The sequence below is a fragment of the Pomacea canaliculata genome, linkage group LG2, assembly GCF_003073045.1.
Source record: "Pomacea canaliculata isolate SZHN2017 linkage group LG2, ASM307304v1, whole genome shotgun sequence".
NCBI classification, from domain to species: Eukaryota; Metazoa; Mollusca; class Gastropoda; order Architaenioglossa; family Ampullariidae; genus Pomacea; species Pomacea canaliculata.
The window spans coordinates 25,120,835-25,136,528 of NC_037591.1; the positions used below are offsets into that span (position 1 = coordinate 25,120,835).

The following is a 15,694-nucleotide window of genomic DNA, read 5'->3' on the forward strand; positions in this document are numbered from 1 at the left end:
TCACCATTATACATAGTAAAAAAATGAGAACAAAAGAGTGAGATTCCTACAAGAAACCTAGAGGCAGTTCCTTCCAAAACCAATCTCTATGCAAGTATTGGAAGAAGCAGTTGAGTGCCTGTGTATTTGTATGTGTGTGTGCCCGCGCACATGTGTGCTGGGAAGTGAATACAAGAAATGCAGATAGCAATTGTCATTTAATGGAACTCAACTATGTCATTAAATAAAGGACAATCTAAATACACAAATACTAAATCTTAATTGCAAAAGCAGTTATATGAAATCAATGTGTCTGCATCATTATAATCCTTGAAAGGTGACTGAATGGTTCATGGGTGAAATTACCAAAAGACATGTGTCAAGGGAGTTAAGAGATAATGTGCTGTGTAGTGCGGGTAACAATTATTATTCAAGGAAATTTAAATATCTCATTGAATGAAACGAATCCTCAATCATAATCGAAAATGCCTAAATTGTGTTTGGTGCCACTTACCTTATGGGCTGACCTGACCACCACTTGGCCTGCTGGTTTTAAAAGCTGGTTTACCAAACCTGTGATCTGTAAATGATGAGGAACACATATTAATAAAGCAATGGTATTTTGAGGTAACTGTAATCTCATACACAATAGACATTCTGACCTAATTCCTTCAATTCTAGACTAAATTTTTTTTAAGCCCACATGTAATAATTTGAGAGCACATAGATTGATAGTATCTGTATAGCAGCAAAGAATTAAAAAGAGTCTTGGTCCCAAACTGTGTGTGAGTCTGAGTGTCTATATGCGCCGGTGTGTGTGTGTGTGCATGTGAATGTATGTGGTGGGAAGTGAATCCTAGGAGTGAAGGTAATAATTGTCATTCCAGAAAATTAAATATTTCATAGAATAAAGAAACAGTCTAAATCCTATTTATTACTTGCAAAGACCAAAAAAACTGTTTCCTGACATGAAAACTAAATAGATAAATGTACACACACAAACACATATACTACGAGACAGACACCAATACACACAAATGCATGCACAAAGCAGACTAAAGCATCAATGGAGTTGAGAGATGTGTTGTGCAAGAACTAAATTAGATTGGAAATAAACTTTTACAATTCAAATTATGTTTTAGAGATTGCAACTCACGGTGTTGTATAATAGACATTTCAAGTTTACTTTGTTGTGCACTGTATTGTATTATTATAATCTAACTCCCTGTCTCTTTTATTGTTTTTGATTGTGTATGCGTGTGTAGAGTGCAAAGTGCATGCTAGAAGTTCAGTTATTTAAGGGAATTTAAATGTTATTGAACAAAAGTAACAATATAAATCCTAAATCATAATTGCAAAGGCCTAAATACCCATCCCGTAAATGTAACTACAATGTATAACATACATAACCACACTCATGTACACAAAGACACATATACAAACACCCAACAGACAAAAACACAAATACACCCATTGACATAAAACAATACACACACATACATCAAGGGAGCTAAGAGGTGATGTGTCATGGAAAACCTAATTCAGCTGAGAAATTAAAACTATTGAAATTCAAATTAGAGTTAGAGATTGAACTCATGATGTTCAATAATAGGCATTTCAAATGTACTTTGTTGTACACTTTAACTGTATCATTAGTTACATGAGAAAATATCTCACTGAGGAACAGTTTTCTTTCATTCTTGTTTGTCCTCACTATGCATCTAAATTCCTCTGTCTGTGCATGTGAGAGAGAGTGTGTGAATGTGAAAAGCATGCTAGGAGTGGAAGTTGCAATTATTACTAAAGGGAATTCAACTATGTCATCACATGGAAGGAACAATTTAATTTCTATGTCTTAATCGCAAAGGCTGAAACACCCATCCACATAAACACACACAGGCACATAAACATAAACAAATGCACACAAGCATGCATGCACAAAGCACACTAAAGAATCAAGTTCAGAGATGATGTGTTCTGGAAAACTAATTCAGCTGAGAAACCAAAATATCAATATTTAAATTATACTTAAGGAATGCAACTCATGATGTTGAATAATACACATTTTAAGTATACTTGGTTGTACACTATATTGTATTATTCATTATAAGTAGATATACTTGACTGCTACATGTGTGTTTGCTTGCATAGTGGGATGTACTTGTGTTGAGGGAAGTGCATGCTAGGAGTGGAGGTTACAATTTTCATTCATGGAAATTTAAATGTCATTAGTGAAAGAACATTCCAAATCCTATATCTTAATCACAAAGGTCTAAACACACTTCCCTTAAATGTGAACTACAATGGACACACACACATACACACACACAAATACATGAACACACACAGGCACATACCATCGTCAGTCAAGGAAATTATACTATAATTATCATTGAATGAAAGGAACAATCTAAATCCTAAATCTTAATTGCAAAGGCCACAATACCTCTCATCTTACATGTGAACTAAACTGGATATAAAGACACACAAACACAGACAGACACACAAACGCACACACATGCATGCGCAAAACATACAATTTCTGTGCCTTGCTTTTTACTCACATGAATAGATTACTAGTAACTGTATTATAGCAAAGAAGAAAGGTGTCCTGGAACGTGAGTGGTTCATGAGCCTCATTCAAAAATCAATGACAGCTTAAACGTCCAGGAAATTGAGAGAATTTGTTGTGAAGAATCTTTAATTAAAACTATCACAATTTATTCCGGGTATTGTTCACTCAGAGTCCGAGGACTACACAGTGTAACGAAGTGGTTATTCCTTGACCTATAACAACATTGTAAAGACTGAACATTGTACCTTTGCTAGACAGCATATTTTGATATTTTACAGTCGTGCAACACTGCGAGGTAAGGCACAGAAGTGACCTGCTGACAAGTCTTTTCGTAGCTTGCACACAGGTGAGCACGAGCTCTGGTCATGGTGAGCATGCAGCCTGCGGACTGCACGTGATGTGTTGTCACCTGGGCTAGAGCACCTGAACCGCTGTCTGTGTTGTCCCGTGTATGTTTATATGACATTCTGGAATCCCTGGTAGACTGATTATTTGGTTCTTTTGACACTAGGGCTCTGTATAGAGCCAACAGGCTCGATCCCCATCTATCATTTGACCATTTATCCATTGGTCACAGCCCCGAGTCCATTGGACTATAGCCCTGTTTCGATTTGATTTCCGATTACAGAAATTACTATTCAGCGTAATAACACTCTCGTTACTCGCATGTAAACAAAGCTACTTGTTTTCAGTGCAAATCAGTCAAGTGATAGTTATCAAGTAAAACTGGACGCTGCACAAAGTAACAGAGAGTTGAGATCCATAATGATTAGGTAAGATTTAGGGTACCTATGACCTCATCCTCTATACCCACGCCGTGAGGGATGACCACGGGTCTATCATTAGGCAAACTATATAGGCAGTTGCATAGGGCAACAATATAGAGTGGGGTGCAGGGATGGTCTGCGGTATTTTTTTTTTTTTTTAAGAGATGTACTTCAGTAAAAAAATATAATGTTCACAGTATTACAGGAAAACTTTAGGTTGCTTTACGGTAATATCACCGTGCGAGTTCTGAGTGTGCCAGGACAGCACCTACCACCAGGCTCGTTCTTAGCCCCCGCGGGGCCCGAGGCAAAGGGCATGTGCGGGGCCCTCACGCCACGATCACACGGTTTTAGTTGGGATCTAAAGTCACTTTTTTCCTCAGGGATATCTCGTCTTTTATCATTGACAGCACGCTGCATACACAGCGAGAATGTGATACGGCTGACTACACTTCCATATGCCTAGTTACCATATCAATCAAAAGCGCGGGGCCCCTTGAAGCGCGGGGCCCTAGGCAGATGCCTCGTCCGCCTGCCCCTAAGCACGACCCTGCCTACCACCATTTGAGGCCCCACATTTCAACTGTCGAGAGTCCACCCCCAATTCTCAGGGAGTGGAGGGAAATCGAACGCGGGGTAAGACGATCAGGTAAGACTTTAAAGCTGACCCCTAGGGTAGAGGGCCCCGCATCTGCCACCTCTTTCGTACCTTTCCCCAAGTCAGCAGAAACCACAGGCTTTAGGCAGCAGCATTCAGGGGCAAAAACACTTGAGGATCTATTGTGCCATGCATGTTTCTAACTGGTTGTGGCAAGTATGATACATACAGTGTTTATCATATAAAAATAATTCCTTAATACAGAAGTATTGTGACAAAGAACAATCAGTATGGGGCTATAGTAATTAAATATGAAGAATAAGGAAACATCTGCACGAAACTTGCAATGACCCTGTCAGGTCAGGCAGATACCCTTCAACACACTGCGATGACCCTGACAGGTCAGGTTTGCCCTTCAGCAAGGGGCAGCTTTACATAGCATAGAACAGGGGTGGGACCGTGGGCAATTAATTTTCCTAAGGGGCCGCATGAGAAATCGGGATGGTTTTAGAGGGCCGGACTAATATAGTTAACTCAGTTTTACCCAATACTGTATATATATATAGTGGCGGGCGGGCCAGCAGGCGGGCCGGTCAGAGACAGGAGGCGGGCCGGATCCGGCCCGCGGGCCGCCCCTTGCCCAGGTCTGCAGTAGACAGTAAAGATTCCATCAAACCACTCCAAACGAATTTATTTGTTACGCTTCTTCTTGAAATCAATAATTTTAATGCCGTTTAACAGTTTTAATATCAAGCTTTAGTACGTATTCACAGTTTGAGAGATCGTAACAGTGACTTTCACTTGCAGCAGGTTATAAAACACACATAACATGATTAAGTCAAAAACTTCTAGTGTGTTTGTCAGCTTGGTCTCTCTCGTGCCTGCAGGGGGTCACCCGAGTCTCCTAGCAACCTTGGTAGCAGGAAACTACCTCATGGCGCCAACAACAACTCAAGAATTGTCATTTCTGCCTACTGTTGGTCTCCGGGTGTCCCGGGTGCAGCAAGACCAGTTTGGTGTCTACACGGTGCACGTCAACATCAACAAAGGTGGCGCCAGCGACACGGAAACGCGCAGCGTCACCATCAGTCGTCCAGGTAAGCGATAATTGACACAGCGCACAGGTAAGCAAGTGAATAGACAGGTAAGTGGAGGTCGAGTGAGTGAGGGAAAAGGTAGGTGAAAGAGAATGTGAATGAAGCTGGTGTGGTAACATTGATAAGGAAATTTGAAAACGAAAATTTGAAACGAAATAAAAGGGAAAAAAACCCTAAACGTGCGAAACGAAAGAGAGTAAAGATGGAAGAAAGGAAGGAAAGAGAAAGAAAGAAAAGAGCAGAGCGATGAATATAGTAGATTGCTGAGTAATTAAAGTAAAAATACTGAATATATATGTTACGGTGTTTATCGTGTGTAACACGACAGCTAAGGACACCTGTTGACTTGCAGAACTTCCATCTGCGATTGGCGGACACCTGACAGCGCACGTGCAGCCCAGGGCTGTCTATCGGGAGGACACGAAGCAGTGGCACGTGCAACTGGAGTGTGGGACACTGCTTAACATCGGGACCCACCCTTCACTGTTCTGTGGACGGTTTGTTTGTCCTATCCATTGTTCTTCGCCCAGGAAACTAATATATTTGACTTGTAGCTATTATGTACTTATATATAGCTGACTTGGACTCCTACAATTGCCATGATATAGCCTTAGTTGCTGGCATGGCATAAAACACCAATAAACAAACAAATTGGCACACAAGGACACATCATTTTGTTATTGTTGAAAGAATATATTATTATGTTCATGTCCTGAGTGAGAGTGGTGTAGTTGATATGCTGATCGTCTGTGGCAAGGAAAAAATCTTCCGAAGGAAGAGGGGGAACTTGAGCTCTTTACTAAATATTGTAAAGCGTGAAAGATAGAGCAATAGACATATTTTCCTTCTATACTTTATTTATCTTTAATCTCTATGTAAATAGTTCCTCTACATTGTTGTTTTTAATACATTCTTGTTTATTGTACTATTTGCTCTAAACGACCACAAACGGGTTATAAATAAATTTATTGCCTCTAGGTGTCAGAATGCTAGCTGGACATGAGGATCTACACTGTACATATTGGGAACTGTTGTATCCTGAGATGCCACGCTTTCACGAATTGCTTCTGTGCAGACTACTCGCGAGGAGACAGTCAGCAGCTCCTCGTACAGCAACGGTACCTTCTACCTGACCCTGCCCAACCCCGTGGAGGGCGGCGACTACACCTGCTCGCTGAACAGCACTCACCACACCACTGCATGTCTGAACCTCAATCCTGCGCTGGTCAACGGGGCGGCAGTGAAGGTGGACTCGGCGCAGGCGCAGTTCGCGGTGCTGGAGGGCCGCCTGGAGGCGCTGCAGGAGGAGAACAGGGAACTGCGGCAGACGGACAGAACATTGCAGCAGCAGGTCAACACGCTGCAGGAGCAGAATGCAAACCTTACATCCCAGCTTCAGGGTCAGCAGCTGAATCCTGGCACAGGAGGTGAGAACGACGTTCACTAGACAGTCCCGGCGGCCCCAGAAACACGTCAGTACTTTAGGGCTACTTGGTTTACTAGCTCTTTATTGCATCTTTGTCGGATGATATAAACGGATATGTTGCAGCGGGCCACACTACCTCCGGCAGCGCCGTGGTGCGTCTGGCAGATGGCAGATGGCCCTGGGAGGGTCGCTTGGAGGTCAGCGTCAACGGGACATGGGGAACGGTCTGCGACGATGATTTCAACTCTTAACGCAGCTCGTGTAGTCTGCAGAATGATGAACATCAATCGGTGAGTAAATATATGTCCTATCTATTGTTCATCTGATTATAAAATGTTTCAAACATTTTTATCTTTCGGATGCTTTTCTGGGCACTTCCGCTTGTATTTCTCAAAGCGTTTTATTGTATTAACGTGTTTTGATCCTTGTTTTAGATATGTGTGTGGAATGTTTCAGCACAACACCTGTGTTACTCCACATCGGCACCAACTACCCTGCCGGCGAAGGTCCTATTCAATTAGACAACGTCGTTTGTAACGGAAACGAAGCCAGCATCTTCGCCTGCGCCCACAACCCTGTTGGGACGAGTGACTGCAGTCACAACGAAGACGTTGGACTCAGCTGCTGGCCCTAGTTTTGTGTGGCAGCCTGCTCCACACGGCGTAGATGATCACCTACACAGTTCATGAGCATAATGGTTCACAGAGCCTCGTCTGGGAAATACTAAAACCATTATTGCTTTCTAAATAATGTATAAGTTTACGAAAATCAATATTTATTTAGATACTTGAATATTGATTTATGATGTCATCTTTGAAATGAAATGGAGTTTAGTAGCTTAATATTGGTTAGGTCTTCAGCTTAGGTGTGGATTGAGCGTCTCATGCAGTATTGTTACAAGGAAGTTGTCTTCATCTCGGAGTTGTTTCTTCAATAAAGATAAATACAAGAGTAATCCTTTGATTGACCAAAGGTGAGAAAGTTTCGGTTTGTCAAAGATTGATCTTGATTGATGTCACCTGGCTAACTCTCCTGACCCTACTTGCTTATATTCTGTTATATATTATTTATATATTACATTATTGAAATGAGTACTTAATTTTGTTTAGTAATTTTATTTTATTGTTTACATTCTTCACTTAACACACACACACACTAAATATTAAATAAACCTACCTCTAAAATTTCAGCTCTATTCAAAACCATGCATGCATCACAGATGTAGACGCAGCCCCTAAAATGTAATACACATGCACTATTACCTACCTTATCACACACACACAAGACTCAAACCATCATAATAAAGTAACTCCCATATGGATTAGAAGCCAAAATATCAAAAAGGCACTGAACAGCAAAACAAAACTTACTAGCTAGCACCAAGCGGCTAACGACTGAATATGAAACAAAACTAGTGTGGGACGGACAAACAAACAGACAGAGCGCGAAGGACAGACGGGTTGGAGACAGTAGTTAGATATTTTATGACTGTAGGTCGTTCCAGCAACAGCAACTGTTGACCATTGTGGAACTCCCTGTCTTCTTCTTCTACTACTACTACTACTACTACAACAACAACACTAATAATAATAAAAAAATTTTAAAACTGCATTCCTTGAATCTACAACTGTTTACAACACACACCCACACACCCACACACTCACGCACACACTTTTCAGTGTTTTAAATTTAACCCTTCTAGGTCGCTGCAGGGTGGAGAATATTTTTCCCATTTATCTCAGAAACAGTCATGACATATGCAAGATAAGAAATATGTGTGTGATAGCGCGCGTGTGTTATAGAATGTGTTGACTTCTAACCCATGCACCTTGTACAGGTGAGCGTCAGGGTCCAAGTGGCTGAGCTCTTGGTGACTTGAATCTGCGTAGTTAACATTGTTGATACATACAACTTTGTTGTTTTATGAGACAACGTCATGTACGTATTTTTGTTCTGAGAAAATTGTATTGTATCAACAATGGTAACCACGTTAGAGCGATGCCGCTGCTTGTACACTCAGAAGAAAATTTAAGATACTGATAATCTAAAATGATAATTGTTTTCAATTTTACTTTCGCTGCGTTTACAAAATAATGTACTGATTCCAAGTAAGATTACCAATATTATTGCCTTCGAAATAACTTGAAAATGTATGGCGTCTTTAAACAATATTAAATTTTTTTATTGAGTTTATATATATATATAAGATATTCTTTTATTGCATTTTATTTAAGAATAATTTATTAAAACAAAGAATGACTATGCATTAGCAGTTATTTCTAGCATACAGCCCATCACTATCTAAAGACTATTGACATCGAAAAATTGCAGATAGTCGAGCTCACCTTCAACTGAAAACATGGCTCTGGGATGGAATACCCTCTGTGTCATCTCGGTAGTTATAAGTCTTGTGATTGCCGCAGTCGACGAAGCGAATGTTCCAGAAGCTGGTGCTAAAAAGCGTCAGTCCGCCTGGTGCATCCACGAGTCGCTGACCACAGGGAGGGCCATAACTCTCGGGTCTGTTGACGCGGATGGCAAGAGTTTTGTTAGCAAAGTGAGAATTTCGTTTGTATCCTACAGGGGACTACTTACAATTTTAGGAGAATGCCAGAACATGTTATGGATATCATGACATACAAGCTGAAATCATGTTAAAATGAGCGAAGTAGAGATTGAGAAGTCAGATATATCTTAAAACACCTACTATGATTCAATCCGAACAAGAACCATAATCCTCTAATCTTAGCTCCCAATTTCCAGTTTCTGTTATGTTGTCGTGAACCCTTACAAAGTAAAGATGTACACATACAGATAAAGTATATATATATATATCACTCACAAATGGAAGGGAAGAGGGCAAGAATGCTGTATGTTACAAGGAAAGAAGAATAATATGTAAGTTAGATGCTCACTTACATAATTATTCAGTGCGGTAATAAGACTTTCCAGAAGGTCATGGCATCGTCTGATGTGACTTCGTGTTTTTCTGTCTCAAGACTATCGGTCGCATTGTGTACTCGGCGAGCTTGAGGAAAATACTCACCAGCACTGAAGAGATACCTCCGACCGGCAGGGAGATAATCGATAAATACTTTGACTTCCCTGGCGTGAGTTCAGTTTTCTTTACAGAATATTTCTTCCCATGTTCACCCGTCGGTTTGGACAAGCATTGTATATATAAAGGTTGCATTTACTAAAATAGAAGCAACGGCCATTGACACAGACATCCACATAGTTCTGAGTTCTTCATAGCTGACATTTCCAGGCTCCTGTTCCCGTGTTCGCTGCCATGTGCACTGAATGTCATCGTCTCACTGTGGCAGCAAGCGCAGTACACTGTCATCAACAACTCATCGTGCAGAAAGACGCTCCTCCCTCACCCCTTCAGACCTCTCTGCGTTCCAGGTACTTTCTGTGGACAAGTATATGTTTGTATATGCTGTGTACATGTTTGCACATGCTGTGGACTGCTATGTCTATTGGCCATGCGTTTCTGTACGTGATTGGGATTTGGAAATTCATTGTATTATGTGTGTGTGTTCATGGGTTCCTACGTGTGTGTGTCTATGTCTTTTTCGCAAAATGCATACTTGTACATGTAAGTGTGCATCTAGTTCTCTCTCTGTCTTCAGACAACTCTACAATGACGCTCATCAAGTCCTACTTCGGAGTGAACGATCAGGTGCAGTTCATCCAGGAATTCATGGGGGCTATTGACGACATCCACTACAGGGTGTCCTTCACGCGTATATCTTTCGTACCTGTCTTTCTAGACATCTGGGGAGCTAGAAATTATCGTAAGAATCTGTTATTCTTTAGTCACTGCTACCTGTAGGCAGATGAAATAAGGAAGATTAAACAAACGAAAGTGCGTGAATTGCGCGTCATACTAAATTTAAATAAAGACAGCAACTGAGACAGAAATTAGACTAGAATGCACACTTTCTGAAAATAAATGATTCAAACTTAAACACGTTTTTACTACAAAGTAATGCAAAAGGATATGTCTTCTTTAAGATGATTTGCATAAGAAGCTTCAAATGTACACGATGTCATCTTCATTTCCTTTTTCAAGGGAAGGTTTTTGAGACGCAAACATTTTACAACTCCTCCCTTCACGACATTCCCAGCGAGGTCTTTACTCCTCCCGCTATCTGCCACCAGGTTCCCATGACAACCGAGGTAATCTCCATTTGTTCATTTATATGTTAATCTTTTTGTCCTCCATCCATGACCAGTAAAGAAGCTAGAAGTAGAAAAACCACACAGCTGTTATTCTCTAAACCATTTCTTTTGCTCAGTTGCAATTTGATTAGTAAGAATACTGAATCACCGAGCAGTGTATTATAAAAGAATATACATGCTGACAAATTTACCAATTAGGAGGTCAGTGGATTGATCTAATAAAGTGCAAACAATGAATTGCATAAACAGGTTTCACACTAAGCCAGGGCTCTAAACCACTCCCGAACACTTTTATGTTGCTCAAATGGAAACGCCCTTTTACGTGCTGAGTTTTAGTTTGTTGAAAGATGCCTCCATGAGGACTCACAGTAGTCCAAATTTTCATATGAGTATGCAAAAGTGATTCGTGACCTCTTTTGATGTGCCTGGCTGACCCCACATTTCTTTTTCACACATTTCCCTTACTTCAGGGGTGTTGTAATGATTTGTTGCAACTTATTTTCTTATCTCCTACATTACAGGTGATGACAGAAAACTTCTTAGAGGATGAACTGAAGTGGCCTTTTATTTGAATGAAACGAAAATTGTTGGTGTAAAGTGGTGTTGCTCCTGTATGATGAAATTTTGTATATTATAGAACACTGACAAAATGCAGTTTGCGGAATGTAGTAGAAAGAGGCCAAAGACAAGGATAATTGTAGAGGTCCACTCTTAATAGCTAGTGAGGTGAATGAGGTATTTTTTTCTTATGGCTGAGCGAAGCTCTGTGCAAGATATTACTTACTCTAATCTCGATGATTATTACCCTCTTTTGCTCGAGAAATGTACTCCTGTGACCATCACCATGCACCGGAAGAGTTCGATATCGTGATGCCACGATATGTATAATTATTATTTGTTTGAAACTATCCTGTTGGCTGCAGCCTTCAAATAATAAACCTATGTATGAACAATACTTTCGTGTGTGTTGTTGATCTCTTTCTGAGCATGCTGATTTTTGCAAAGGTTGCGTGAATGAAGAACTTCAATATTAAATTATAATTGATTCCTTTTCCACAGAATCAATAATTTTATAATGACAGCGCGTCAGCTTAATTATTCAAACCTGTTTGTTTTATTTGCTTATTATGATTTGTAAATGCGCAGATTTCATCATACTTTACGGAACAAACAAACGAACAAACAAACAGTCACACACTTCAAGGCTGTTCTGCATAGGAACAAACAAGCTACTACGTGTGTTTTTTTATTTTGCTTTGCATTCTGTAATGTTTTAATGGGAATAAATTCACACTGGCCGATACTTGATGCATGTCTACACAGGAACAGTGTTTCAGAACACACTATCGAAAACTGGCCATCTGTTCGTTTCCACATCACGGCTAGGTCGCTTGAGTTTTGATATCTCTTTTTCCCAGACTACACAAAGAGCCCATATATAACCCAAACAGGCTAGTATAGATACATAGACACTGTCTATAAAGAACAGAAGTACGAATGTTTATTTGTGGGAACAACGCAAATTGTTCGTTCAGCTGGCCGTCTATAACTTCTTTATGATAAATTCCTCCTTATCTCACTCACTTACCAAATAAATAAATAACGAACACTGTATAACATTGACATGACAGCTTTGAGTTTGCCTTCAGTACAAGTGGCTCTGGAGTACCTGTTGTCGGAAAGTTGAATGGACTGTTATCTTTGCGGTGAAAGACATCTTTGCGTGCACTCTGTATCTCGTTTCATGCAACAGAGGCCTAGCGCTCGGAAATTTGGTAGACGCCCAGCTGAATGATAATCATAAGCAGTTCGCTAAAATGAACTTAAATAAGCAGTTGAACAGCTTTAGGTCATGCAGCAAAGGGGCATAGGTCGTGTCTAGACGCTAACTGAATGGCAGCCAAAAGCAGTCAGCTTAAATAAAAAATATATATATAAAGAGTTAAGCTGTTTGCCTAAATACTTCGGGCTTACCTTGCAGCTAGCGCCTAGCGTCTCGCCATGCATCTGGGCTCAGTGGACGATATGCTCTTTATAAGACATGTTCCTGTCGACATAGTAAGCCCTTGATCTCCAGTGACTAGCAACTCCATCTCTTTCACCTGTTGACAGGCAGCAAGGTGGTGTGACGTCATGCTGGGTCCACGTGCATGGTGTGAACTTAGCCTCATGCTGAGCTTGGTGTTTGTACTCGTGACGGGTCGCGAGCTCTTCCGGTGCTGCACACCTAAGGCATGGCGCACGACGGCACGGACGATGGAGGCTAGCATTATTCAAGGCACCAATAAGTTCCATGAAGTAAGTCCTGATGATAAGACTGTTTTTTTTTTCTTGAGCTTGCTTGATTTCGCTTTCGTTTGGGGTGCTGCACCCTTGTCCTTTTGCCCTTAACTTTAATCATAGCATATTTTCTTTATGAAAGCTTAACCGATCCTGCCTATATTTAACTGGTCTAGATGAAGAGATAAAGACTCTGCACGAATCAGAAGGGTAGAGAAGCGAAGAATACGACCTCAGTTGGAAGTGGCCTGAGCACATTACGATTGCTTCCCTTAGTTCAGCGATGAAGTGTCTTAGTTATTAATGTGTGTGTGATTGATTGGGGAGAGGAAATGTGAGAGGAGAAATTACTCTGATTTTGGTTTTGATTAGGTCTGGAAAGTGATTAATTACGATGAAGAAAACGAGAGATTCTCCACTTCCCTGACTACGATAGACGGCCATCCTGAAAGTCTGCGAGTTGTTTTGGACTTCCGGAAGGTGAGGCATTGGCTGCTTTCCTTTATCATGTACCCTCTGCTCTATAGCTCCTTCGAAAGGTGATCGTTGGTAGGGTTTATTGCTGGCATATAGGGAAGTAAATTGGTTACTTCGCGATACAACGGATCGTGAAGCAACTAGTTTCAGCAAGTCAAACAGGTTTGTACACTTCTAGACCATGGCAGCCACACCGTCAATACTGCATCCGAAATTTAACTCAGACCCGTAACTAGCTTTTCATTAAATGACGGAAAAGTGCTGCCCAAAACACAAAGACGAAGAGTGCAGAAGCTCCTCACTATGTATCCATACAACATCTGTATGAGCTTTGTTATGTTTGTCGCCAGAATGCTAGCTATGTCATCGTCAATGAGACCAGATGCACGCGCCATGAGGTCACAGAGCCGTTTCGTCCTGTCTGTACTCCACGTAAGTCAACTTCTGCTGGTCTAACATAGATATGAACTTTTAACAGGCATGAAAAGATAAACTTTAGAACTAGATTTCGTAAAGAAAAATGGAGGCAGAAACACTGTTTACTTTTCGTAAGAGGTCTTCTAAATACCAGAGAATAGTATCCTGAGCTGTCTCTTTTTCATGTTGTGGTCCTAGGGAACTGAGTTCATTTTACCACTGGTTAGTTCTGGCCAAATAATTATATTTTCATTAAAATTCGGTGTTCTACATTACATTTGGTGGATTTTTATTTTTCCCTCTCGTAAGACCTCATCTCAATGTAAACACCACTAGTAAACGTAAACATACGTCTTTTCCTCTTTCACATAAGTGCTTATATAGATCGTAGAAGTAAGTTTGTAACTACTAACAGAAAAGACATTTTAAGCCAGTTCAGCACTGTAAAGTTGGTTTGTTGTTGTTGCTTTTTGGAACACTTTTACAGACAATGCATCTATGGTTGCCTTCGGTGTGGCCCCCATTCTAAGTCCGCTGGAAGGTGTGTTTGCCAACACTGTATACTACAACACCTCTGACGTCACTGGTCAGGTGACCATTACCGTTGGAAACTGTGCATTGATAGCGGAAACGACATACTATCACAGAGAAGGTATGGCTGAGACATTAGGTTTGGACTTTCCGTTGGAAAGATACCATGCAGCTTTGTACTACACTTAAATTCACTCGAGTTTCAATGAATGATCAGATCCTTTTCGTGTTCTACAGGTGTCAATATAGTTCAGAACACACAATACCTCAACCAAACGTTGTGGGTTGATGAAAAGGCTTTTGCTGTGCCTGCAGGTTGCAATACTGAAGTGGTAATGTCTTAATGCATGTATTTATTTATATTTATATATGTATGAATTGGATGTACGTGTGAGTGTGTATATTGATGCTGTTTGTGGTTAGCTTTTCTTTCTCAAAATTAAAATCACGGCCGTTTATTGTTTGCTGCTTATTTGCTGAACCTCATGCCAACAGGTGATGAGCCAACTCGCAGGGATGGCATCTCTTGGACTTCTAAAGCAGAGTGTGTAAGAGTTTAGTCTCCAAAAGGTCTGTTTAATGTTGGGCCATTACAAACCCATAATAATTATTTCAAGTGTCAAAATTTTTGAAAATTTCTATTTCAAAAGACATGCTGGGTTTTTCCTGTATAATTTCTTTATTTTTTTTTGGACGGGAGGGGAGGAGTTTTTTAAATTCTAAAAGATATCAGCAGCACTGAGTATCTGGTGGCGCAAAAGCTTAGCACTTATCACCAATACATTGAGGATTGGGCGTCCTTGGTTCATAACTCTTCTGGGGCGTTTGATTCTTACTCTGCTTGTGACACTTGTTAGCTTGTGATACAGCCTTACTGGTTGGTTTGCCGTAAGAGATCATGCAATCACACCCACCCCTCCCAAAAATGCAATAAATTGAAAAGCAGTCTTGCGTTATTTGCTCTTGTCACGTATCCGCTCACTATATGAAGTTTTCATTTCTTTCCGTTTTGATGGTCTTTGTGCAGAAAATTAAAGGAATGAAGTCATTGCGTGTGTATTTTGGGTGAAAACATTCCTATTTTGTGTACATCTATTTTTAGATTTTTCTATTATCCACTTTAATCATTATCATGATCATGTCGTCGTCCTCATTATCATTGTCGAAGATTGTCCTTGGCTTAGAGCATCCACCTGTAACTTCACAAACACAAAATAATCCTAGCGTGTTTGTTGGTTTGTGCATGTTGAGCGTGTTTGTATGTATGTATAGACATGTGTGTTTTTGCGTTTGTCTGTCAGGGGTGGGTGCATGGGTGAGAGAGAGATTGGATAGGTCTGTTACACGACGATTCGACAC

The 15,694-nt window shown here is 40.5% G+C and overlaps 3 protein-coding genes and 1 long non-coding RNA gene across 6 annotated transcripts in view; 3 read left to right on the forward strand and 1 right to left on the reverse strand.

Moving 5' to 3' along the window:
• Nucleotides 1-7,393, forward strand: part of LOC112557104 — an 18,114-nt gene extending 10,721 nt beyond the window's left edge. The window contains exons 3-7 of the mRNA XM_025226745.1: nucleotides 4,807-5,016; nucleotides 5,369-5,513; nucleotides 6,092-6,443; nucleotides 6,566-6,732; nucleotides 6,899-7,393. Coding sequence (XP_025082530.1) covers nucleotides 4,807-5,016; nucleotides 5,369-5,513; nucleotides 6,092-6,149 — 413 coding nt within the window. The 3' untranslated portion in view covers nucleotides 6,150-6,443; nucleotides 6,566-6,732; nucleotides 6,899-7,393. The remainder of the gene's footprint in view (nucleotides 1-4,806; nucleotides 5,017-5,368; nucleotides 5,514-6,091; nucleotides 6,444-6,565; nucleotides 6,733-6,898) is intronic.
• LOC112557105 overlaps nucleotides 1-12,734 on the reverse strand; it is a 12,997-nt gene extending 263 nt beyond the window's left edge. The window contains exons 1-2 of the long non-coding RNA XR_003097893.1: nucleotides 12,605-12,734; nucleotides 494-559 (exon numbers count right to left, since the gene is read on the reverse strand). This is a non-coding gene — a long non-coding RNA (uncharacterized LOC112557105). The remainder of the gene's footprint in view (nucleotides 1-493; nucleotides 560-12,604) is intronic.
• On the forward strand, nucleotides 8,198-11,585 carry LOC112557102. Of its 3 annotated transcripts, none has more exons than XM_025226741.1 (7): nucleotides 8,198-8,279; nucleotides 8,774-8,999; nucleotides 9,442-9,552; nucleotides 9,769-9,850; nucleotides 10,078-10,242; nucleotides 10,521-10,627; nucleotides 11,152-11,585. In XM_025226741.1, the coding sequence occupies exons 2-7, from the start codon at nucleotides 8,802-8,804 to the stop codon at nucleotides 11,200-11,202; spliced, it is 714 nt and encodes a 237-aa protein (XP_025082526.1). In that variant the 5' UTR covers nucleotides 8,198-8,279; nucleotides 8,774-8,801; the 3' UTR covers nucleotides 11,203-11,585. The 3 variants fall into 3 exon arrangements, with proteins under 3 accessions (XP_025082526.1, XP_025082527.1, XP_025082528.1); XM_025226742.1 differs by having other exon boundaries at nucleotides 8,270-8,380; XM_025226743.1 differs by lacking the exon at nucleotides 8,198-8,279 and adding an exon at nucleotides 8,300-8,312.
• Nucleotides 12,617-15,386, forward strand: LOC112557103. Its single transcript, XM_025226744.1, has 6 exons — nucleotides 12,617-12,928; nucleotides 13,283-13,390; nucleotides 13,738-13,819; nucleotides 14,292-14,456; nucleotides 14,573-14,667; nucleotides 14,831-15,386. Exons 1-6 carry the CDS (start codon nucleotides 12,764-12,766, stop codon nucleotides 14,885-14,887), a joined length of 672 nt encoding a protein of 223 aa, XP_025082529.1. The 5' UTR covers nucleotides 12,617-12,763; the 3' UTR covers nucleotides 14,888-15,386.
• Nucleotides 15,387-15,694: the final 308 nt, after the last annotated feature.